Source organism: Bos javanicus, chromosome 3 (assembly GCF_032452875.1).
Source record: "Bos javanicus breed banteng chromosome 3, ARS-OSU_banteng_1.0, whole genome shotgun sequence".
Classification (NCBI taxonomy): Eukaryota; Metazoa; Chordata; class Mammalia; order Artiodactyla; family Bovidae; genus Bos; species Bos javanicus.
Genome location: NC_083870.1, coordinates 33415541 through 33441864, shown reverse-complemented (window position 1 = coordinate 33441864; position 26324 = coordinate 33415541). Strand labels below are relative to the sequence as shown.

Sequence of the window (26324 nt, the reverse complement as noted above, 5' to 3'; positions counted from 1 at the left end):
GTCCTCTGTCCCAGGCTGGGCTCCCTGAAGATGCCCTAATCATGCTAGTCTCTCTGCCTGGAAGGCTTTTTGTTCTTTTAACGTGTATTTATTGATGATTCAGCCTGTGCCAGGCACTGTGCTATGCAACGTATCCTCCCTCCCAGAGAAAAGCAATTGATTCTTTCTCTGAGGGCCACAGCCCCTGAGTCTGTATTTGTATCATAGCCTCCTGCCATGATGTGCTAGTTGTCTACTTTCCTAGGCTGTGAAGCTTCTCAGATCCAGGATTGTATCTTGTTCATCTTTGTATCTCAATCACTGGCACAGTGCCTGATATCCAGTAGGAACTCAATGAATGTTGATGAATGAGTTCATAAATGAATGATAATAGTCCAGTGTCTGGTACATCACAGGTGATCAATAAATATTGGTTGAAATGCCATTGAATTGAAAGTGCAGGTCACAAAACAAGTGCAGGAAGAATTTCAAGAAGGGTTTCTTGAAAACAGTCAAAAAGATACCAAATGATCAAGGAGGATGAACACTGAGGGGAAAAATAAAACATTGGATTTGACAAAAAAGGAAGTTAATGTTAAATCCCAGAAAAAAATAACAATTGACAAAATGTTTATCACAAAACCAAGAAGCAAAAATCAGTATTTACTTGCCTTCAGAGTGTCAGCATTGCCTCTTTAAATCCTGTGACTGGGTAAGTTCCTGTGTTAAAGTAAGTACCTAGTTAAAATGCCCGTACATTAACCATCATAGCTTCAAAAGCTTTCACAGCTTTTGAACCATCATAGTGGTTCAAAACCATCATAGTGGTTCAGTGGTGGAAGCTCACACTTGAACTTAACTATAGTTATCTTTCCTAAGATGGGACCACTCACTAGCTGCAGGATTATCACCACAGTTATTTTCTCTCTCCATTCATTCTTTGAACACATATTTATTCTGCTACAAACTTGCTGAGGAGAGTCCATCCTTCAGCTCATGAAGCAGATTGTATTCATAGAGCTTGTTTGTACTTGTGGCTCCATTTTTCAAATTCTAAATCCTACATCTGCCTGGATTCCCAGAGCAATTTAACTACTGGGAAATTCCTCTCAGGAAACAAAACACTTCTTACCATTTGCTGAACCAAAAACATCAGCACGGGCAGCTAGGTTACCTCCCTTGAGTGGAAACACTAGGGAACTCTGGTTTACATTCTGTGGTCGAATTAAGATGAATCCTTCTTTACTGTAGGATTTGCTACAGTCTTTTTTTTTTTTCTTGTTTGCTAGAGTATTTTATATGCAAAGATACATGGGGGCAGGGGTGGAGCCTTGGACGATACAGTATAAAGTGTTTTCTAAACTCATTTGACTCTTTATCTCGGGACCATTTTATAGGATATTGGGAAATACTGATATAGATTATGTTCATTCATTCATTCATCAAACAAAAACTTGTGTCAATTGTGTGCCTGATGGTATGCTAACAACTGCGGATAAAATGGTAAGTAACCAGACACACACAGTGCTGTCCTTATGAAAACTTGGGGGAAGAAAGACATAAATCAAATGCACTAAATTGTAAATAAAATAATTACAACAAATGTAAAATTGCAACTGTGACAGGTGCAATGAAGGAGAGGCACGTTACATGGTAAATGAGAGCCTGTAATAGGGGACTTCAGTCTAGTCAGGGAAGGCTGCCCTGAGGAGGTAACCTGGAAATGATCCCTGAAGTATGAATAGTTCACATGGTGATGAGGGTAGAGAAGAGCATACGCCCTGGGAAGGGAGGGAGTTCAATGAGTGTGTGGGACAGAAAGAAGGCCAGGGGAAATGCAGAGCAAGAAGAGGCAAGAATGGTAGAAAGGCCAAACCATATAGGGCCTTGTAGGGCGTATTAAGAATTCTTATCTTTATCTGCGGAGCAATGGAAACTCTCAGATTTGTATTTTGGAAAGATCGTTCAGGAAATTCAGTAAGGAAATTTAGGGTCAGAACCGTTATAAAACATTGCTTGGACTTAGAATTCTACCCTGTGCATTCTTTATGGTCTGGAATCTACATAACTCCCCTGACTACCCCAGCCCACACTGAGTTCTCTTATCACTAAACTTCTCTACTTGACTTAATTAAATTTTTTTTTCATTTTAATAATTCAGTGACAAATTTTAAATGTACCTGATTTTTGTTCTCATCCAAGCAAATTCTTGGTAAGGTTCATGTCATACAATTTCTCTCTGTACTTTACTATGCTGGGTACATAGAACATAGTTTGAAAAAGATTGATTAGTTAAAGGCACTCATAATTTTTAAAATGTCACAGAAATACTGTCCATGGTCATGGACAAACATATGCAAACATTTGTAGAAGTCTTCTTTTGTTTCCAGTAGGCTGTGTCGAGGGGCTGGGTTTCCCCAAAGCTGGTTTCTTCTTGCTAATAGTGGGCTCACAGAGATGGCTCATGAGATCTCAGAACTTTATTGCATTTCTGTAAGAAAATTTATGTACTAAACACCCCAGGAAATATAGAATCTACAACTTTTTGTCCAATTGAAACACAGTTGGTGACAGAAGCACTCACACTCTATCAGCTTTATAACCTCAGTGTTTATAGGTGGATGGAATTTGACATGAAAGATATAGGAAGACACACAGGATACACCATCCAGAGCTCTTTAAACTGGAATCTCCACCTGACATAGGAGCAGCAAGAGGATTTTGCCTAATACTCAAAAAGGAGCAGCAAATAAAGCTTTTATTGCCTCTGACTTTAGAAGTTTCGTCCAATAACTGAGAATCTGTGAATTCCCATCTCCATTGCAAGACAGCTAATTTTCACCTCTAAACTGCCTACAATCAAATGAAATACTTTCTTCCTGTTGTTATAAACGACTGAGGTTAAAGTACCATTCTTCAAGTAGGCAGATACTAACACAGTTACTATATATATTCTATGTTAGTGACTAAAAGAATTGTTTATATCATTTGTTATAATTTTTTGTTATAAAATGTTCCCTGTCAGAGTATTGTATCTGTTCATAACACAGAAAGGGAGAATAGATATGGGGGGCAATCTGCAGTGTCACCCTTAATACATAAGAATGACTTCAAATCAAATGCTTTCACAGACTTGGGAAAAAAACCAAACCTACACATATTATTCTTCTTAAATATTTGTAAAATAAATTGGATCTCTAAGCCTCAGTTTCCTTTACCTGATAAAGAAGCTGGGGTGGGGGGGTGGGCGGTGTACTTCCCTGGTGGCCCAGTGGTTGAAAAGCCACCTGCCAGTGCAGGGGAAATGGGCTTAATCCCTGGTCCAGGAAGATCCCACATGCTGTGGGGCAACTAAACTTGTGGGCCACAGCTACTGAGCCTGTGCCCTAGAGCCTGTGATTCACAGCAAGAGAAGCCATTGCAATAAGTCCACTTGCCACCAAAAGTTGTTTAAAAAAGGCATTAAAATAAAAGGGAGGATTATAAGCCTGCCTATCTCCTTGGGTTGTTGTGAGAGTGAAGCAAGCCAATGGGAGAAAAGTTTGAGCAGAATACCTGGTATGTAGTATGTGCTCAAAAAAGTCTGGCTTTGATTTTTATTATCTATTTGTCAATTATGTAATCTGATTTGTTTGTTCAGGCTTCACCCTGCTGGAGAGCCATTTCATTTCCAACAACCTGGTTCATACGGGATTCAGTGGAAAGTGTCCCACAGGGGGGACTTAGTAGATTTAAGTTCCATCCCACACCTTGCAGATTTACATGCCAAGTTCAGTAAATCAGAGAACATAGAATTACAAGGTTTTTATGAAAGGTAGAGTTTTTCCAGAGAAGCCAGGACTCCAGAATTGGCCTATGGTTCCTTTCCCTTGGACTCTTTCTTTAAAATGAAATAAACAAACACTACCACCACCACCAGCAACTGCAATTAGCCTCTCGAACCTGTCTCCCAACCTGCAATTAAGATAATCACATTTACCCTAACTCATATAATTACTATGAGGATCAAATTGGATAATATAAGTGAAATCATGAAATGACAGTTTTCATTGAAGCTTGCTAAGTACCTTGAGCTTTCCATGCATTGTGTCATGTAATTCACCCAGTACATAGTTGTGGAAGAGACTGTTGGTGGCCCCAATGCCTGTTCTCCCTCTTTCTCCTTAGAAATAAGACCCCTGATTCTTATCTGGCCTAAAGTATACAGAGTATACTTCCCAGTCTTCTTTTCTAAGTGTGGCCAGAGGTTTATGTTTTGGCAAATGAGATAGAAGCATAATTTTAGTGAGTTACTTCCAGGTGGTCTTAAGAGGAGGACATGCAGTTGTTCCTCCCATCATCTGCCCTTCTGGGTGCCTGCAATGCTTATTTTATGGCTGGAATTTGCAAAGCCATATTATTAATATAATACATCCTGTGGTAGCATAAGGATTGCAGGACATCAAAATAGAAGAAAATAATCCATTCCTCGAAAGTTTTCTGATAACATGGAAGAGTCATAGTAACATTATGAATGAAAAATGCAAGCCTCAGGAAGATTACAGATACAAATTAGTATAAAGTTACAAAACAAGGCAAACTAAAATAATATACTTTTAAGGTGATATATGTGCATGTGCATGAGTGCATGCACATGCACATATATTAATGAATTTTTAAAAATCCACTTTTATATATATTTTCCCCAAACTTCATGATAGGGACTTTAAAATTCCTTAAAAATTTTTTTTAAGTTCTCAAAACAAGTGGTAGCTAAATACCAGATTCAGGATAGTAGCTATCTATGAGGGTAGGCAATGGATAAGGGAGGAACATTTATATAAGGAGTATGTCTATATAAGGAGTATATAAGGAGTAGACATATGTCTACATAAGTAGTCTACATAAGTAGACTCCTTATGTCTATATAAAGAGTAGACATAAAATACTGGTAACTCTCTATTTCTTGGATTGAGTGATAGGTTCATGGGTATGTACTATGTTTTGATAAGTAAATTAAAAGTTTAAAGACCCATGAATGGACCATTAATCATTATGTCTCAGGAACTGAGGATTATGATAAATCCAATTCTATATACTAAAGTTCAAAGAGAAAATATACTAGTTAACAGCAATGCATGCTTACTGTGTGCCACGCACTGTTCTAAGCTCTTTATACAATCAGATGAGCCATGGTTGGTTGAATCCAAGGACACAGAACCCGTGGATACTGAGGGTCAAACTGTATGTTTTAACCCATTTAATCCTCCTGGTAAAGAGGTTTTATGATTATTCTCATCTTATAGATGAGAAAATAAAGGCCCAGAGAAATTAATAGTAATTCTTTTGAGACCTACAGCAAAGCTGGCATTTAATCCAGGCTGGCTGGTTCCAAAGTTCATGCTCTTAGCCAATGCCCTATAAAATGTCTAAATAAATGAAAGAGATAATTATATTAGGGCTTAGTCATGTAGAAAAAAATTATAGCAGAGTCTTTCTGTAACAGTGTTAAAGGGTGAACCACATGCATAGCTTATGTATGCTAAAACCCACTGAATTGTATGCTTTAAGTGGGTGAACTTTATGGTATGTAAATTATATCTTAATAAAGCTGTTTTTAAAAAACCATACAAACCACAAACAAGTGACTTTATAGTGCAAACTGTGTCCTAAATGATTATTTGCTATTTTAGGGATTTCATATATGTCTATGGGTAAAACACACACTTTTTCTGCAGAGCAAACAAAACAAATCTTACTGTCAGGCCACTCATTTCACAAAAGAAAATGAAACAGAGAAATTTAATTCACAACTGTGAGTGGGAAATTTTTTTAAAAATTTCCAGCTTCAGGCCTCTTTGCATCTGCCAGGAAATCAAAGGGCTCTCAGCTCCCAAGCTAAATTTCATATTGCAGTCATAATTGTCTCTGTGTGTATTGAGGATACACAAACAATAAAACCTAGGAAGGAAAAGGGTGGAAAGAACACATTTGACAGGAAACATACTGATATCTTTTAATTGCCCAGCTTTCTTCCTTGAATGTAACTTTCATTTTTGCTTTTCCTTTTTAATCCAAAACTGATTCTAAAGGAGATGGAGAAAGCACTTTATTTAGACAGCTAGGGGCTTTGAGTTGTACAGCTGCAAGGGGTCAACACTGAAGCCACAATGGGCAATGGCAGCTTTTCCTCAACACTATTTTTTGGTTTTTGACAAGGCACTAAAAGGAGAGATCATCCTGCTGCTATGATGCTCAGGGAATCTGTTGGTAGCTTAACTCTGTTTCCATGACCGCTGAAAGATCCTCCTCACCCAGGTCAGTTATCCTCACAAATCTGGCCATAGACCACAAGGAGAGCAGATGAAAGCCTGGACTGGACCTCAACAACTCCATCACCAACAGTAGAAAAAGTGTTCAAAGTCTTGCCCCTCTAAACCGTGGGTCACTTTTATCCTCTCAGCCCTCTCAAAAGCACATGTGTGAACACAGGCTGGTATAACTTCAATAAGCCACTTCATACTTTAAAGAACACAAAGGAAATGAAACCAGAATAAATCACTTAACTACAGCTTGGATCAACATGTCATGTCATTCATTATTCAGTTCTGTCATACACACACACATACACATACACACACACACACACACACAGGTGGTATTTTGGCTCTGTTACTGATAATGGAATCCAGGCCTTTTCATACCTATCCATTAAACTTACCAGTCCTCTTTATATCAGACAGGCTATCACCTCCCCTCTGGTGCCCCCCACCCCCACCCCAGATGAGCCTTCCTACCATAGCCACTTGTAGGCAATATCTTACATCAAGTTCCTTGGTGTTTCAAACAGCAAGCCACTAAGCCTCACAGAGCCTCAGGCACGGCAGTATCATTCTCCCTATTCTCTCCCTCAATTCTTGTGCTCCTTCAGACCCTACGAGATTTGGGATACTATACTTATTTGGTCATTATTTTTACTTTTTTTAAAAAAAATCAGTGAGTCACCTAAGCAGGTCAATTTAGGCCAAAAACAGTCGCCCTGGAGACTGATTTATTTAGGTTAGCTATTGCTGTTGTTCAGTCAGTTGCTCAGTCGTGTCCCACATGTGAACCCATGGACTGCAGCACACCAGTCTTCCCTGTCCTTCACCAACTCCCGGAGTTTGCTCAAACTCATGTCCATTGAGTCGATGATGCCCTTCAACTATCTCATCCTGTGGTCCCCTTCCCCTCCTGCCTTTAATCTTTTCTAGGTTAGCTGTAACAGATAATGCTTAATCAGGTAATGGCTTAACTTCAATTTTGTGTTGTGTTCTATGAAAATCCCCTATGTAAAGTCGTTTTTCTTTTGAATAATTTTTTTTTTAATTGGCCTAAATTAAAAAAAAAATTATATCTTTAAGGATCATTTCCCACTAAAGGAACCAGAATTACTTGGAGAAATGGTTTATTTTATTTCCGGAGCCAATAAGCTTGGAACAAAATAATCAAGAGGGGGAAGAATAAGAGGACAATGTAGATGAAACAAGACTGACATGATCTGAAAATGGCTGAAATGTTGGGTACAAGAGAGTTCTTTAAAGCTTTGTACTTTTGTGCATTTTTTAGTTTTTCCATAAAAAGTTTTTTAAGGAAAGCTAAAAATAATTGCTATTTTGAAAAACACAAATAACAATATCATGCACATGGTAAAACAAGTATTAATAACGCATAAAGCTATATAATGAAAATTTGAGTCGTTCTCCCACCCAGACCCTCAGCTCCCCTCTCCTCAGCATCTCAATAACCTAAGTAGTCTCAACTGTTTCTATGAATATATATATATATATATACACACAAAATGTACAAACACATAAACAGGCATATCATTTTTTAAGACTACAAATGGTAGCATATTATACATACCATACTATGCCTTATGAAGTTATTTTAACAGTTTTAATACAATGACTATGTCCACACATTACAGTATCATAGAAATGCTTTTGCATATTTGGTTTATTTTAAGCTTTTATAGTCTACTCCAGATAAAAGGCTCACATCTTCACCTCCAAATTTCTTAAAAAGCCAGGGCTAAACAGTTTTCTGGAGAAGGCAATGGCAACCCACCCCAGTACTCTTGCCTGGAGAATCCCATGGACGGAGGAGCCTGTAGGCTACAGACCATAGGGTCGCTAAGAGTCGGACACGACTGAGCGACTTCACTTTCACTTTTCACTTTCATGCATTGGAGAAGGAAATGGCCACCCACTCCAGTATTCTTGTCTGGAGAATCCCAGGGATAGAGGAGCCTGTTGGGCTGCCATCTATGGGGTCACACAGAGTCGGACACGACTGACGCGACTTAGCAGCAGCAGCAAACAGTTTTGAGTTTCTAAAAGTTTCAAAGTTTAGGTTTCAGTTTGGGGGACATAGTTACCTCAAAAGTTGTCATGTTTAAAAACATCTCACATTGTCTCCTACAGATAGAATCTTGAGAGATGTAGTTGAAGAGAGTATCAATACAAGAATTCCCTTTCCTCTGCCCAGAGGACATGAGGAGGAATGTATAAAAGCTTAGCCCTACAAATTGTGAAATTATTTGTTCTAGCTCTGTGAAGAATACTGTTGGTAGCTTGATAGGGATTGCATTGAATCTATAAATTGCTTTGGGTAGTATACTCATTTTCACTATATTGATTCTTCCAATCCATGAACACGGTATATTCCTCCATCTATTAGTGTCCTCTTTGATTTCTTTCACCAGTGTTTTATAGTTTTCTATATATAGGTCTTTAGTTTCTTTAGGTAGATATATTCCTAAGTATTTTATTCTTTCCATTGCAATGGTGAATGGAATTGTTTCCTTAATTTCTCTGTTTTCTCATTATTCGTGTATAGGAATGCAAGGGATTTCTGTGTGTTGATTTTATATCCTGCAACTTTACTATAGTCATTGATTAGTTCTAGTAATTTTCTGGTGGAGTCTCTAGGGTTTTCTATGTAGAGGATCATGTCATCTGCAAATAGTGAGAGTTTTACTTCTTCTTTTCCAATTTGGATTCCTTTTATTTCTTTTTCTGCTCTGATTGCTGTGGCCAAAACTTCCAAAACTGTGTTGAATAGTAATGGTGAAAGTGGGCACCCTTGTCTTGTTCCTGACTTTAGAGGAAATGCTTTCAATTTTTCACCATTGAGGATAATGTTTGCTCTGGGTTTGTCATATATAGCTTTTATTATGTTGAGGTATGTTCCTTCTATTCCTGCTTTCTGGAGAGTTTTTATCATAAATGGGTGTTGAATTTTGTCAAAGGCTTTCTCTGCATCTATTGAGATAATCATATGGTTTTTATTTTTATGACCCACCTCCCAGAATATTGGAAATAAAAGCAAAAATAAAGAAATGGGACCTAATTAACCTTAAAAGCTTTTGCACATCAAAGGAAACTATTAGCAAGGTGAAAAGACAGCCTTCAGAATGGGAGAAAATAATAGCAAATGAAGCAACTGACAAACAACTAATCTCAAAAATATACAAGCAATTCCTACAGCTCAACTCCAGAAAAATAAATGACCCAATCAAAAAATGGGCCCAAGAACTAAATAGACATTTCTCCAAAGAAGACATACAGATGGCTAACAAACACATGAAAAGATGCTCAACATCACTCATTATCAGAGAAATGCAAATCAAAACCACTATGAGGTACCATCTCACACCAGTCAGAATGGCTGCCATCCAAAAGTCTACAAATAATAAATGCTGGAGAGGGTGTGGAGAAAAGGGAACCCTCTTACACTGTTGCTGGGAATGCAAACTAGTACAGCCACTATGGAGAACAGTGTGGAGATTCCTTAAAAAACTGGGAATAGAACTGCCTTATGATCCAGCAATCCCACTGCTGGGCATACACACTGAGGAAACCAGAAGGGAAAGAGACACGTGTACCCCAATGTTCATCGCAGCACTGTTTATAATAGCCAGGACATGGAAGCAACCTAGATGTCCATCAGCAGATGAATGGATAAGAAAGCTATGGTACATATACACAATGGAGTATTACTCAGCCATTAAAAAGAAAACATTTGAATCCGTTCTAATGAGGTGGATGAAACTGGAGCCTATTATACAGAGTGAAGTAAGCCAGAAGGAAAAACACCAATACAGTATACTAACGCATATATATGGAATTTAGAAAGATGGTAACAATAACCCTGTGTACGAGACAGCAAGAGACACTGATGTATAGAACAGTCTTATGGACTCTGTGGGAGAGGGAGAGGGTGGGAAGATTTGGGAGAATGGCATTGAAACATGTAAAATATCATGTATGAAACGAGATGCCAGTCCAGGTTCGATGCACGATACTGGATGCTTGGGGCTAGTGCACTGGGACGACCCAGAGGGATGGTATGGGGAGGGAGGAGGGAGGAGGGTTCAGGATGGGGAACACATGTATACCTGCGGTGGATTCATTTTGATATATGGCAAAACTAATACAATTATGTAAAGTTTAAAAATAAAATAAAATTTAAAAAAAAAAGAAAAAAAAAAAAAAGCTTAGCCCTGTGATGAACTCAGCACTAGCTCCCTTCATCGGATAGAAACTGTACCTGTTTTCACCTCGGTATCACCAGCACCCCACACAAGTGCTTTACTGTCTGACACAATGAAGGTCTATGGAAAGAAAGTTGGGTTTTAAAGCGGCGAATAATTGTAAGAGTCAAAAGAGATGGACTTAGATGGCAAGGTGGCTGTTCTACCCGGTTCTAGCATAAACTAACTGAAGGTGGGGGCACGTACAAGAAGCCACAGGAAAAAACGCGACACATCTGCAGGGAGCAAAGTACATTCATTTCACTCGATTATTTACCAGAGAAGGTTATTAACATATAAAAATCAAACGCAGCTATATTATCGGACGACAAAACCCCAAATCTACGTGAATTTGCAACATAAATCATGAAGCCTAGACTCGTCCGCCGTGGCCCGAGAGTCCCCACCCCGACTACAAGAGTCGAAACTGGAAGCTTCAGTCTCTCTGTCCTAGGTTACCCCAGGACACTCGGGCGAGAATGAAACGCACCGAGCAGTGCCGGCTTCCAGCCTGGGCTAAGCACCGACTCCAGCGCTGCGGGGCCCCAAGGGGCTGCGGTCGGCTTACGACCCGCCCGGACCCGGGAGTTAGTGTGACCCCGCGCTTCGTGAACTGTGAACCCGGCCCCGCCTGCTCCGCGGGCCCCAGAGCGCTTTCTTGCGTACGGTGGGTGGGGCTTTTAAAGGCCTTTCACGCAAAGGCCAACGGGGCTAAGATGGTGTCGGCTGGGCACCCCTGGACGGTTTCCTGAGGGATTCGTGGGCCCAACAGTGAGAGGGGAGAGACAGAAGCCCAGCTCCTTGTCCCACACAGGTAGGAGGTAGGGCGCCTAGAAGTTCTGAGGTCCGAGGGCCAAACCCCAACCAAGTACGCCGTGGGAGCGAACAAATGTTGGAAAGGAAAACGCCGAACGCGGGGAGGAGGAACTGTTTTATGGTCACCATTTCGCGACGTCTAAGTGACGTCGCACAGCAAGCACGTATTCTACTCTTTCACCTTCAGGCAGCCTCCTCATTGTAAGAGCCTACGCCTTTAAGCGAGTGATGGACAGTTATTTCGGCCTATCAACTTCATCGTTAACATCCAATCAGATTTAAACTTCTTTCAGCCGCCGGAGGAGTTGGAAGAAAGGCGTTGAAAGAGAGAGCTTTCTCTCTCTCGCGAGATCGCTGTGAGCCGCCCTCTCAGAAAAAAAAAAAAAATGCTAGAACATATGGCCTGACTTCCCAAATAGTAGGTTAAAGGACGGGGTCATAAGCCAATGAAAGTTATGAGGAGGCGGGATCACTGCTTTCGCCCCGCAAGAAGTACCGTTAGAGGGCAGACTTTTTGTCCAATCAACGCCTCAAGACTTTGGGTCAGGTGACCGTCGAGTACGCGGGGCGGAGCTACAGTCTGGCGCGAGGAACCGTTAAGATGGACAACGAGTATAACCAATGAGGTACTCTGACTAGGGCGTTGGGAGCCCAATAACAGTGGTTGGGCGGGCGCCTTCCCGGAGCGCGGGGAGATGTAAAGACAGACAAATAGTTTTCCCAATGAGACTGTAGAAGAGCGGAACTAATTGACCAATGAAGACTGCGGGGCGGGACCCTCTGCCGCGGCAGAGTCCAAGATGGCGGCGTGCGGTTCCGCTGTGTGAAACGAGCGCGGGGCGGCGGGTTAGTCAGTTCCGCGGAGAAGATCTCCGACGCCCCGCTACCATGAAGGGAAAAGAGCGCTCTCCGGTCAAGCCGAAACGCTCCCGTGGTGGTGAGGATTCGACTTCCCGCGGGGAGCGGAGCAAGAAGTTAGGGGGCTCTGGTGGCAGCAATGGGAGCAGCAGCGGAAAGACAGACGGCGGCGGCGGGTCGCGGCGCAGCCTTCATCTGGACAAGTCTAGCAGCCGAGGTGGTAGCCGCGAGTACGACACCGGAGGGGGCAGCTCCAGTAGCCGCTTGCATAGTTACAGCTCCCCAAGCACCAAAAATTCCTCGGGCGGGGGCGAGTCGCGCAGCAGCTCCCGGGGTGGAGGCGGGGAGTCACGTTCCTCTGGGGCCGCCTCTTCAGCTCCTGGCGGCGGAGATGGCGGGGAATACAAGACCCTGAAGATAAGCGAGTTGGGGTCCCAGCTGAGTGACGAAGCAGTGGAGGACGGATTGTTTCACGAGTTTAAACGCTTCGGTGATGTAAGTGTCAAAATCAGTCATCTCTCGGGTTCTGGCAGCGGGGATGAGCGAGTAGCCTTTGTGAACTTCCGGCGGCCAGAGGACGCGCGGGCGGCCAAGCATGCCAGAGGCCGCCTAGTGCTCTATGACCGGCCTCTGAAGATAGAAGCCGTGTATGTGAGCCGGCGCCGCAGCCGCTCCCCTTTAGACAAAGATTCCTATCCTCCTTCAGCCAGTGTGGTCGGGTCCTCTGTAAGTGGTCACCGGCACCCCCCTGGAGGAGGTGGTGGAGGCCAGAGATCACTTTCCCCTGGTGGTGCAGCCTTGGGATACAGAGACTACCGCTTGCAGCAGTTGGCCCTCGGCCGCCTGCCCCCTCCACCTCCGCCGCCACTGCCCCGAGACCTGGAGAGAGAGCGAGACTACTCGTTCTATGAGAGAGTGCGCCCAGCCTACAGTCTTGAGCCAAGGGTGGGAACTGGAGCAGGTGCTGCTCCTTTCAGAGAAGTAGATGAGATCTCACCCGAGGATGATCAGCGAGCTAACCGGACGCTTTTCTTGGGCAACCTAGACATCACTGTGACAGAGAGTGATCTAAGAAGGGCTTTTGACCGTTTCGGAGTCATCACAGAGGTAGACATCAAGAGGCCTTCTCGGGGCCAGACCAGTACCTATGGCTTTCTCAAATTTGAAAACCTAGATATGTCTCACCGGGCCAAACTAGCGATGTCTGGCAAAATTATCATTCGGAATCCTATCAAAATTGGCTATGGCAAAGCTACACCCACCACCCGCCTTTGGGTAGGTGGCCTGGGTCCTTGGGTGCCTCTTGCTGCCCTGGCACGGGAGTTTGACCGATTTGGCACCATACGCACCATTGACTACCGCAAAGGTGATAGTTGGGCGTATATCCAGTACGAAAGCCTGGATGCAGCTCATGCTGCTTGGACCCATATGAGGGGCTTCCCACTTGGTGGCCCAGATCGTCGCCTCAGAGTAGACTTTGCAGACACAGAACATCGTTACCAGCAGCAATATCTGCAGCCTCTGCCGTTAACTCATTATGAACTGGTGACAGATGCTTTTGGACACCGGGCACCCGACCCTTTGAGGGGTGCTCGGGATAGGACACCACCCATACTGTACAGAGATCGTGATAGGGACCTTTATCCTGACTCTGATTGGGTTCCGCCCCCACCCCCAGTCCGTGAACGCAGCACTCGGACTGCAGCTACTGCTGTGCCTGCTTATGAGCCACTGGATAGCCTGGATCGTAGGCGGGATGGCTGGTCGTTGGACCGGGACAGAGGTGATCGAGATCTGCCCAGCAGCAGAGACCAACCTAGGAAGCGAAGGCTGCCTGAGGAGAGTGGGGGTCGGCATCTGGATAGGTCCCCAGAGAGTGACCGTCCACGAAAACGTCATTGCGCGCCTTCTCCTGACCGCAGTCCAGAATTGGGCAGTAGCCGGGATCGCTACAACAGCGACAACGATCGATCTTCCCGTCTTCTCTTGGAAAGGCCCTCTCCAATCAGAGACCGACGAGGTAGTTTGGAGAAGAGCCAGGGTGACAAGCGAGACCGTAAAAACTCTGCATCAGCTGAACGGGATAAGAAGCACCGGACAACTGCTTCCACGGAGGGTAAAAGCCCTCTGAAAAAAGAAGATCGGCCTGATGGGAGTGCATCCAGCACCAGCACTGCTTCATCAAAGCTGAAGTCCCCTTCCCAGAAACAGGATGGGGGGACCGCCCCTGCAGCAGCAGCATCTCCCAAACTCTGTTTGGCCTGGCAGGGCATGCTTCTGTTGAAGAACAGCAACTTTCCTTCCAACATGCATCTGTTGCAGGGTGACCTCCAGGTGGCTAGTAGTCTTCTTGTGGAGGGCTCAACTGGGGGCAAAGTGGCCCAGCTCAAGATCACTCAGCGTCTTCGTTTGGACCAGCCCAAGTTGGATGAAGTAACGCGACGCATCAAAGTGGCAGGGCCCAATGGTTATGCTATTCTTCTGGCTGTGCCTGGAAGTTCTGATAGCAGGTCCTCTTCTTCTTCAGCCACATCAGACACTGCCACCTCTACTCAGAGGCCACTTAGGAACCTTGTGTCCTACTTAAAGCAAAAGCAGGCCGCTGGGGTGATCAGCCTCCCTGTGGGGGGCAACAAAGACAAGGAAAACACCGGAGTCCTTCATGCCTTTCCACCCTGTGAGTTCTCCCAGCAGTTCCTGGATTCCCCTGCCAAGGCACTGGCCAAATCTGAAGAAGATTACCTGGTCATGATCATTGTCCGTGGTGCGTCTTAAAGTCCATGTGTAACTTGTATTTAGTACTTTGACATGGTTCCTGTTTTGTGATGTGTAATGGGATACAGCGTCAGATGAAATTTTCTTTTTAATTAGTTGTTTAGTTTTAGGTATTTTCTTTTTTATATTTTTATAAACCTCTTTAAAATAGAAGTCAGGAGAGTTTAGCTATTATTTTAAGTGAAAGGACTCCCCTAAAGGTAGCAGGCAAGTGGATTTACTTTAATCAGGAGTTTCCACTCTTATGTATAACTGTTTTCCTCTTTTTCTGCGGATTTTTTTTTCTTTTTTAATCCTGAACTTAAAAAAATCCTCAAAGTTACAAAACCAGAAATTTGAAAAGTTAGAATTTGAAAAACAAAGAGCCCACTAGCTGTAAAAAGATAATACACCCCTAAAAATGGCTTTGATTGGTATGTAGGTAAATAATTCCTGTACCAGAAATGTTATTTGTGTGGCTGAAATTTGAGCAGGGATCTCAGGAGTATAAGCTGGTAAAGCATACATAAAACGTTGGCAATTACTTTAATCAGGTATTTGAGTATTTTTCTTAAAATACGTGGTGTGTTCCCAAGAGCTTGCTTTAACATATATGCTTTTACCATTAGTTTTTGAGTTCTGTATCCCATATATGCACTTTTGGTTTGTAGCTGTAGCTGTTCAGTAAAAATAGAGGAGTGTGTTACAAACCACGTTGTCTTTTGCTTACACTAGTATGCAGGAAGTGAGTAGGTGCTTTTAAAATCAGAGTTCTTTGGTCAGTTATTGGTGTGTGGTGGTGTTTTCACTGACTTTCTGAGGGGTATAGCAGGTACAGTTCTAATTGTTGAAAATTTCAAAACTTGTGTTTTTCATCAGAGGTGAGTTTTTGTATTGTATTCACCCAAATTTCGGACTTCAGTAATAGAAAGAAGAGTTGTCTGCAGGCTCATAAGTCATCCTTTTATTTCAGTGGGCATTAATCACCCATATCTGGATTGCAGAATTTTTTTTAAGTCATTTTGAAATACTTTTGACATACTCTCAAAATATTGCTTGGATTTTTATTTTCATATTTAAACAGCGATGACTTCACATTATTGAAAGTATTTTGAGTATCTTTGAAATTTTGTGTTTATATTTTCATTGGTGTCCAGCCACAGAGAATTGAAATAATCAGTTTAGGAAAACCGTTTTTTAGTGGTTTATTTTCTCAGACACCTGGAATTAGTATAAAATAATTTAGCCCACCTCCACAGTTTTTTCCCAAACTGAAGATTATCAATTTCTGGTTCTTAACAAGAGCTTTTGCTGCTTAACAACAATTCATGGTTTCCTTGTCTTTTATTTTCCTCCTCCACCCCCAATCCCTAGTTTCTCAGGTCATTTGTAAGTGTATTTTCCCCTGTGGTTTAAATGTTGAGGACTTTAGCTAAAGCCCTTGATATTTAATTATGATTAGAAACTTGAGGACCTTTGGATCATGGTCATGTTTCTATGCTATGTAAGTGACTTACTGAAAGCCTGGCAGAACTCAACTGTTTTCTTTCTGTTATCAAAGCTGATAGTTTTGAAATAGCACCAATAATAACCCAGGGAAACGTCATGTAATTTTTAATTGTCCATTATGACAGGTGTCTAATGCATGTTAGCATGAAAGCCTCATCACTGCTGTGTCATCCTTTTTAGTTTTCACTATGCATTTATAAGTTTTCTTTGTAAGTTTGGAGACTTTTGTGTTTTTTTTTGTTTTTAAACTGGAAAAACTAGCCATTTTGAGAGAAGGAAGATAATAGGGTATGAGCACAGAGGTCCTTGGTGTGCCTGTAGGGAAAACACCTGGAAGTCCTACAATGAACACTTTTGGTCCTTTTGCTTTTAAAAAACTGCTTGACACGCTAATATGGAATAGACACCTGTTCAGAAACTTATGTCAGTGTGCAGTCTATGCATAAATAAATGGGGTCAAAGTACAATTTGTGGCTAGATACATTTTTTTCCAGTTTAAATAGTCTCACTAACCATTAACTTTTGAATACCTTTTGATAAGATGGCTGAACAAATGATTTTACTCTTTTAGAGAGTAAAGTCCTTGATATCTAATTTTACTCTAATCCAAAGTGTGTGTGGCTTTTTTTTTTTTTAAGTTGATATGCCAGCTTATCGAAGAATAGAGTACTATGGGTTTGCTCCATGTTTGTTTGGTTCTTTATCTGACATCGTGGCTTTTGTTAGATCTGGGCAATTTGCACTTCAGTGCTTTTGAAACAATGGCTTGATACCATTTCTAAATGTATGTATTATAACAAAATTATGTTTAGTTTGGTGCTTACCTACAGAGTGCCATCATTCAGATGAATCTCTTATTTGTATTGTTCATTCTGTTGTTCAGGTTTATAACATTGGTAAACTATCTACCTAAACTTAAGAGTAGAATGAAAGCATTTGTCTAAAACAATCTGGTTCTAATTCTCACTAGCCAGAATTTGTAATCTCAACATTGGATGTTCTTTGTGACAGCCAGTTGTTTCTTTTGCTTTTATTTTTTTTAAAAATGTATTTGTTTGATTGATTTTTCTGGAACTCAAGTTCAAATGAATGGAATTTCTTAAGTATATCATTAAATGACTCATTAAGTGTTACTGGTGAAAAAAAGAAGCATCAAGCTAATTTAGATTTTTAATCACAATTTCAAAGTTTATGAAAAATTAATCATTCAGCTCCTAGTCAATTTATTTTTAGTGTTATTTTGTTGGTTGTTACTGGGATTTCTATAAAGAGTTTTCCACGAAAAAATTTAAATTCCTGGTTTGAGATGTCTGTTTTGACTCTCACTCAAGAGTAAGCAGAGTTTTCCCTTTAAGGATTACGTCTTAAAACGTCCGTCCTTTGGCTGATATAAGCTTTTGTCACATTTTGAAGGTAATATGTTCTGGCCCTTAGCTCAGTTAGACCACTTGAGGTACAACAGTAAAAGTAAGGGGTGTGTTGCTTTCAGAGTCTAACACTTGTTTAGTTTATTTAAAAACTATTTCATGAGCAGATTTTCACTGACAGTTTTTGTTGTTGTTGTTTTGTCTTTTTAATTTCTTTTAATAGTTTCTTCAGACAGTGAAATTGCTCATTACGCAGGTACAACTTAAACTGCAGTTTGGGTCCATATAGGAACCATTCACCAAAAACTCTGTGGTAACAGAACTAGGAAATCCTCTTGAGAAGAGGGCCTTAATGACCTTTTTGTGAAAAAGTTTTTGGAGAGAATTTCTGGACTTTTTTTTTCTGTCTCTGCCACAATATTTGCTTTGGAGATAGGAGTTAGGTATGAGAACAGGAAGAGAAATGGAGCTGACCCTGTTAACATTCTGGTTATAGTGATATGCCTAAAGGGAGAAAATGATTTCAGGTGACCACGGTGAACTGTCTAGCTTAATGAGGAGTTTTATATGTATGATTTAAACAGTTGGAAATTTAAAGTCCCACAGTGTTCTTTGGCTGTTTAGCAATTGTTTGTATGAGTGTTTTAAAGAAAATAACAGCTGCTGTCTTTGGTAACACAAATGAAGGTGGATTTTTAAAAGGTTTTGTATCTTGACCCCTTTCTACAATGATGGAGTAGGTCTGTATTGCTCCATATAAATTACAGAATGAAAATAGAGGGGGTATAAGTTTGACTAAATTCTACCTTTTTATAGTTTCATTTTTTTTAACTTATATAGAATATATTGATTATAAATTTGATTTTTTCTGAATTTTTTTGACATGTTTTACTCAGTTACATGAGTACAAAGGATATTTTCAGTCCTATAATCGTTAATTGCAGTCTTTAAAAAAAAAAATTCACCCTATTGTTCTACTTGTTGTCTGTTCACAGTAAGTTCATTTCAAGGTTTGTGCCAGTGGGTATTATTGGTGCTTTTTGAAGTCAAGGTGGATTGTCCAGGAAGGTCTTGTTAATGTTATGTTCATCTGTAATGGCATAGGGGAAATATATATATTTTTAATATTGTAAACATTTGTACTGAATAACCTTTTTTTCCCCCCCTGCAAGCAAAACTGGTGAACAACGGATGAAGACATGGAATTCAAAGCTCTAATGGACCTTTTTGAAGAGAAGTTGTGGCTTATGTGAAGTTTACATGGGCCTCTTGATGGAAGAAAGCTAATCTGTTTAGTATTTGTGCATTTTACTAAAATGGCAGCTTAAAGTTGTGTATCTGCTATTGTGATGCCAATACCGGTGTTTTAAGTGGAAAAAAAATGACCTTGCTTTGTGCTGTGTACACAAGATTTCTGGAAAAGAAAAACCCTTTTTATGGCTCACACAGCTTAAAAGTAGCTGTCACTCAAACGTGCGCTCACAGTTGAGCTGCTTTTGTTTTATTCTAAATAAATTGTTTCTTTTGAGGAAAATGTTTTTCTGCCTGGAAGTGAATTGACGGCAAACCTTTGACCCCTTTGTTTGCAGCTGAGGAGGTACTTGCTGCTGCTCAGATCTTGTATGTCTTGAGCAAGAAGCAGGGAGACCATCATTTTGACTATCACAGTGTGTCAATTCTGAAGGATCACTAGTGTTACTGTGACCCCCTTTGTTTGCAGTGAAGGGGATCATTTGCTTCTCAGTCCTCAACTTGATGAGGAAATGGTGCTGTTTGCTGGCACGCAAGAAGCCGGGGCAAGCACCGTAAGCCTCACCACAGTGCACAAGTCGGGGGCTTTGCTGGTTTGAAGAGCCGGAGTTGCTGAATTTTAAGTTTTGATTTATTTTGTCCACCCATCACGTTTGGCCTTAGTTTCATTTTTAATTTGAAGAAAAGTTTGAAATTGCTTTATCTTGCACTTAACATTTGCACCAAATTGCCAAAAGAAGGAGAAATGCTCCGCTTGCTTTTTAAATGTTAATGATGATGTTAATAAAGCCTTTCCTGACACACTTGAGGAGCTCCTCCATCTTCAGGGGCTTCTTACCAGAGTTATGCAGTGATGGGTTTAGTTCTGAATGGATGAAGAGTTCCTGAGAGCTAGCGTTTGTAATTAGAACCATTACTTGGTATCTGTGCCTTATTTGACCTGTGGTTCCACATGCCTTGGATGTGCATGCACCGTGACGGTTTCATAGGTACGAACGCACACTCAGGCCCAGTCACTTCGGTTGGTAGTACAGATTGTGAGGAAAAAATGGAGGCATCCTTAAGGAGGAAAAAGTGTTTGCCTTTAGTTCCTGCATTATCCTGTACAGGGGCTCCTGATGTTTGGAAGCTGTTTCCAGTACAGGAGAACAACTCCCCTGTTGGCCGCAGGAGACTTCGGTGCACAGTGACAACGCTGGAGTTCAAGAGGAAGCCAGCAGTGCTGCACCATTGGCTTCAGACACCACTGTTGTTTGCCAGTTTTAAACTTAATAGTTGCAGACGAAGACCACCTTGAAATGCAGGCTTGTTGGGCTTGTTTTGAATTTTAACCTCGGATGGAAGAGCCCTAGTGCTGTCTGTCTCCATGCGGGATGATGATTACTTAGGCAACAGGTGATTATCAACAAAGGATGCCACGCTTATACTCTGCAAGGTGGTGTTCCAGTGGCAAACAGCTGTATAAACTCTTATAAACAGGTAAGAGGGTTTTTAGAGGTCAAAAGCATTATAATTAACAGGGTGAGGGCTTTTAATGTTTGGGGATATATTTCTCTGATTTAGGCACTCTGCTGCTGTTACTAGCTTCTTCCCCTCACCAAAGTGTTATATATTAACAAAGTTGCAGACCAGAACTTTTGTTCTTGGTGTTTTGATGTTTTTAAGTTTTAAAGTTTATCTTAACATTTGAAAAAAGTCTTTTAAATGTGGGAGCCAAAGTGTTAAAATTCTGGTGATGAATTTGGACCTGTAAAAATTTGATGTTTTCTCTTAACTGTAGCATTCACTGTTATTGGTGATTCAGTGGTGCTGGAAGAACTCAACTGGTGTAAAAATGTTGCTTATTATAAACACTGATCTCTAAACCTCCAGGTTAAGAATATTTTACTATATGTAGCAAGAAGGTGTATTACTGGACTTTGAGTGATAGATAATTTAGCCAAAATGGTTAATTTTTTTCTTTTTCCTCAGGGAGATTTAATTGTAACATTAGGTAGCTGCAATAATCTTAGGGAAGTGAATGGGCAGTGTTGAGTAAAATCTCTTAACCATTTTCATTGTCCATTTAGTGCTGCTAGCCTTCTGAGTTCTTCCAGCCCCTTCCTCTGTTATTAATCAGATGTGAGGCTTTGGCAGCTGAATACAAGTACAGCTTTTTAAATGCATAATACAATTTAGGTTTTCTTTGCTGTATTTTAAATGGGATCAAAAATTTTGAAGAGGATTTTTCTTTTTCATTAGATTTTTGTTTTTCATCTCTTTCCAAATGGGGAAAGTGAAGTACAGCAGTTTTCAGGTTCTCAGTATGTTGTTTTCAAGAATTTGTAAAACATCTGCTTATGAATTGACTGCCATTTAAAGCTTTGCTAAATGATCTGTCATGTACATTTCTTTAAGCTGTTTATTCCTGTTGGAAATGTTAATTTCCGGTGTATTTTCTGTCTCTGACTAGTCCATACTGAAAGCTCATTAAGTAGTTTTCTAATTAGTTAAAAAAAAAGAAAATCCCTGGCAATTTGAGGAAAATTTTATTATACTCTCAACATATTTCTACATGTTTGGTATCTCTTAAGATCTCAGGCTTTATCTCAAGAAGAAAAAATATTGCAGACAGGGCATTTGTTTGGCATTTGTTTATTGAATATGTCATACAAAATGGAAAAGTACACTGTTTTTTGAAACCACTCAATGAAATCATTTTATTTCTACTTACACCATGAAGAAAAAAATATTAATTGGGTTGAGTGTTAAATCTAGAGTCCTGGTTTTATAAATTGGAAACTGCCCTTTTGAATTATATGTGTGGTTTCCCAGTGTCTTTTGTAGGATCTTGATTTAGGGTTCTGCTGTAAAGGAAATAGTTCCAAGAACATCTCTGAGTTCATTTTGAAAGATCTAGTTGTATTAAAATTGAAAATGGGGATTACTCTGACTAGTAAAACAGCCACTTCAGTAGCTTAAGTCACATTATTGTTTACAAGTTGTTTATCTGAGGCAATAAATTTAATACTTATGGTTTGTACAGCATTTATTTTTCTTGCAGTAGGATATATGATAATGGCTTATCTGACCATCACGTCTGTCTCCCATTTCACTTTGCTGTTTTTAAGCTTTCCTGGTTAAAAGAGCCTTTTACTTAAAAACTTCAATTATAACCTAGTTACAAGTTTTAAACAGAGTTGATTAATTTTATAAATTTAAGAAGAGTAAACAAAATTTCTTCAAACCTCAGACAAGCTTGTTGCTGAGAAGCAACCAAGATTTTAATCTTGAGGTAAAATTATTTAACATGCCTCTGTTCCCAAATACTATGTTATTAAGCATTCAGGTAGGATTCCTGTATAAATTAAATTCTGGCTGTACGTTAAGTAAGATTGAGCATAAAGAAGAATGTATCCAATAGTCTCTACTCCTATCAGCAACTTGGACTCTGATTGGAGAAACTAGATAGAAACAGGGAAATAGTTAAATACTGGGGCAAGTTCATTGTTCAAGACAACCATGGGAAAAATGTCACAGGCCAATATTTGATTAATTGACTTCTTACTGGCGATATGGGTATATGATTATGTGAACTTTAAGCTGAGCTGATTATGAAAGGGTTTAAAAAATAATTTGTTAGAACCTAGAATGGTGGAGGGAGGTTGGAATTGAGATGTCAGTCCATCAAGCATGATTAATAATAATAGAGCAGCTTGTTGATACATGGGAAAGATGCAGGCTAAGTCTAGAAAACTAGTAATATGGTTGGGTCAGCAACAATAGGGAGTCCTGAAAGGCTAATTTTAGGCAGGTGGGGAGTGAGGATGGATAGTTAGTTGAGGGATATGGATGTAAAGCAACAGTACTAATAGCAGTCATTTTTATTAGATACTTGAGGCCAAGCATTCTGCCAAGTCCTCAACAAAGGTTGTCTGATCTACTTTTCAGCATAGACCATACTCTGACAGTAAGTGATACAGCCAGGGTTCTAGCCAGGCTTTTGTTCTTGCTAGGGCTTGTGGTCACTGTCATAACTCACTGTTTTCAGGAGGCTGGGATGGGATTAAAGCTGCAAACCTGAGAAAATGTCTGGGTGGTAGATTTTAAACTATAGTGTGTCAGCATTTGAAGTTCTTGGGAAACATACAGGCCCTTGGCTCCAACCCCAGAAATTGTGGGATTTGTTAGGACCAGCATGCGTGGCCCAGGAGTTTTTGTTCTTTTACAAGCTCTCCAGGTAATTCTGATGTAGTAGTCTGTGTTCAGTGGTCGTGGGTTGAGCAGCATTGGTTAGAGAGTAAGAGTGTTGAAGTGTAAACTTGGGGTAGTATCATATTAAGGCATGGGAAGAGAAAATGATGCCAGAAAAGAGTCTCAGGTTGGAGAACCAGAATGGTATTCAGATTGTGAAGCTGAGAGGAGCTTCCAGAAGATAAATTCAGAGCTATTGAAAGGACAAGCAGAATGAAGCGGCAAATGCCATGGAATTTAGCACTTAACATTGTCAAAGTAGTAGTCATGTAATTATTTCCCCCAGAAATTCAGTCTAACTTAGTGTTTAATTTTACCTTATAACTGTCTGTGAAGAAGGGCTGCTGTTTAGTTTATGAAATGCTAAAGGGATACCAGAAAAATTTTATGGCTTAGCTAAGGGGTATGTTGTCAGGAATTGATTGAGATATCCTTGAGTTTTCAGTTAATCTAAAAAATAATGTAATTGTAGTCTGTCTTAAAATTGAAAGTGATTTTGGGATTGAGTGTGTATGTATACATGTAAGTAATTTCTGTGAATGAACCATTTATTACTTCTGTCTACTAACTTCTAACTAGGTTACTAATAGGCTTGAGTGGGGTACAATGGAGTAATAGGTAAAATTGAGTGTATCTTTGGCTTGTAAATTGTTGAAAGATTTCCCATTTGGAATTGTTACTGGGTTTATCTTCGATTGGTGTAGCTAATTATTTAATACTTCAAATATTTAGGTACTTCTTATGTATCAAGCAGTATTCTAGGTCTTAAGATTATATTGGTGAGGAAAACAGACAAGTTCCTTATATCTCATGGAGCTTATAATCAAAGAAAGTGAAGTGAAAGTCACTCAGTCCTGTTAGACTCTTTGTGACCCCATGGACTGTACAGTTCGTGGAATTCTCCAGGCCAGAATACTGGAGTGTGTAGCCTTTCCCTTCTCCAAGGGATCTTCCCAACCCAGGGATCCAACCCAGGTCTCCCGCGTTACAGGCAGATTCTTTACCAGCTGAGCCACAAGGGAAGCCCAAGAATATAGGAGTGGGTACCCTATTCCTTCTCCAGCTGATCTTCCTGACCCAGGAATCCAACCGGGGTCTCCTGCGTTGCAGGCGGATTCTTTACCAACTGAGCTATCAAGGAAGGGAGGTCATAAACTAAGTGAGCCTTGTTGCCAAGGACCAAGGGTTTAGATTGTGTTCTAAAGCTGAATGCAGAGGTTTTAAGCAAGGGGGTCAAGTGATTTGATCAAGATTTGGCTACGTATCTCAGGAAAGGAACAAATGTCTTTCAGATTTCTTTGTTATTCCCAAGATCTAGAACAGTGCCTGGTATATAGTAGATACCAAAATATTCGAAGAATTAGTTAATTAGCTATACAAATTGAAGACAAAGGCAGTATAAGTAGTTCAAAATGGGAAATCTTTCAACCATTAACACATCAAAGATAATATTTCCTTCAAAGATAGATTAGCATTTCAAATTCTCTGCAAGACTGTGAATATGTTCTTGCTTAGAGATAAGTATTGTCCTTTTATTTAAATATTATAATAGAGATTTTATTTCTTCTTCATTCTCACAATTGTTGGCCATCCTGAGGTCTTCCTCATATAGCCTCATTTTCTCAGCATGTCAGTTTTCTCTGCTTTCAGCAAGTTGTCACAACAGTTTACACTGTAGTCACATATAGTTTCTGCTGTAACTCCAAACAAGAGGCTAAATGAAAAACTTCCATACATATCCTTTTATTGCATTAATGTTCAGAGTAGAACTATTATTACAGGTAAAATGAACACTTTGAGGCACATATACATATATATTTTATTTCATGTTTTTAAGGAATTTGGGGGAAATTGTTTCATAAAATTTTTATTTTAGCATATAGAAACTGACTCAGTTTTGCCTTGCTCCCAAGATAAGTGTATAGTTTATGTATATTCTCTTATAGAGAAACACTTCAATAAACTGCATTCTTTAGAATTCTTTTGTACCAGAGGTCTCAAACCTGGCTATGCATTAAAATCATGTGAGGAATTTTAATACCAGTAGCCGGGAGACTCATCTAGGTCCAGTGGGGTTCTGCCAAGGTGCTAGTGTTAAGTGCTCACCTGATTCTAGTGTGTAGCCAAGGTTGAGAATCACTGCTTGAGAGTCAAATCGTAAACATACTGACCAACACATGCACAATCAGCCTCTTAAAAATTGTTCAGACATCAAAACCAAAAACTTTCAGAGTGAATTTGGATTCACTGCAGTGTGTATATTGTTTAGCCTTGTAGAATTTCTGCTGTTGAAAGCACAATCCTCAGACCAGCAGTAATAGCATCACATAGAAGCTTGTTAAGAAATGTAGAACTGGAAGCCCTCACACAAACCTATTGAATGAACTCAGATAAACCAAGTTATTCCTCTACTGGAAAGTTTGATAAGTACTTACTAATATGTAGATATATAAATGTTTAGGGTAGTAAAATTTTGTGATTGGCATCTTTTTTTTTTTTTTGGTTTTAATTTTATTTTATTTTTAAACTTTACAATATTGTATTAGTCCCTCATGCATAAGATTCTCATTTTTGTGCATTAGTCAAGGACATTTACTTTAAGGATTAAAAAAATACATATTTTCATTAAGAAAAGTTGGTACAAGAGTTCATAGGTAGTGAACTCTAGTGACCAGAAAATTACCAGAGGTCTCTGCCACCAAGACAGGGGAGGGCTATCTGTTGTCTGTCCTAGTTGGTTTACTTGCTGAGTCACTTCAGTTGTGTCCGACTCTCTGTGACCCTTTGGACTGCTGCCTGCCAGGCTCCTCTGTCCCTGGGATTCTCCAGGCAAGAATACTGGGGTGGATTGCCCTGCCCTCCTCCAGGCAAGAATACTGGAGTGGATTGCCCTGCCCTCCTCCAGGGGATCTTCCTGACCCAGGAATCGAACCCATGTCTCTTGCATTGGCAGGTGGGGTTCTTTACCAGTAGTACCACCTGGGAAGCCCATCCTACTTAGT

The 26324-nt window shown here is 40.4% G+C and overlaps 1 protein-coding gene and 1 long non-coding RNA gene across 5 annotated transcripts in view; one reads left to right on the top strand and one right to left on the bottom strand.

The window, feature by feature from the left end:
- Nucleotides 1-589: 589 nt before the first annotated feature.
- On the bottom strand, nucleotides 590-11112 carry LOC133244134 (uncharacterized). The gene is made up of 3 exons (XR_009735313.1): nucleotides 11025-11112; nucleotides 2160-2233; nucleotides 590-699 (listed from the first exon to the last, which is right to left on the bottom strand). It is a non-coding gene; the product is annotated as an uncharacterized LOC133244134 (long non-coding RNA).
- Nucleotides 11113-11454: 342 nt separating this feature from the next.
- The window catches only part of RBM15 (RNA binding motif protein 15), a 28804-nt gene continuing 13934 nt past the window's right edge, over nucleotides 11455-26324 (top strand). For all 4 annotated transcript variants that reach the window (XM_061410873.1, XM_061410871.1, XM_061410872.1 and 1 more), the window contains exons 1-2: nucleotides 11455-14972; nucleotides 19011-20568. In XM_061410873.1, the coding sequence (XP_061266857.1) occupies nucleotides 12107-14972; nucleotides 19011-19033 (2889 nt within the window). In that variant the 5' untranslated portion in view covers nucleotides 11455-12106 and the 3' untranslated portion in view covers nucleotides 19034-20568. The remainder of the gene's footprint in view (nucleotides 14973-19010; nucleotides 20569-26324) is intronic.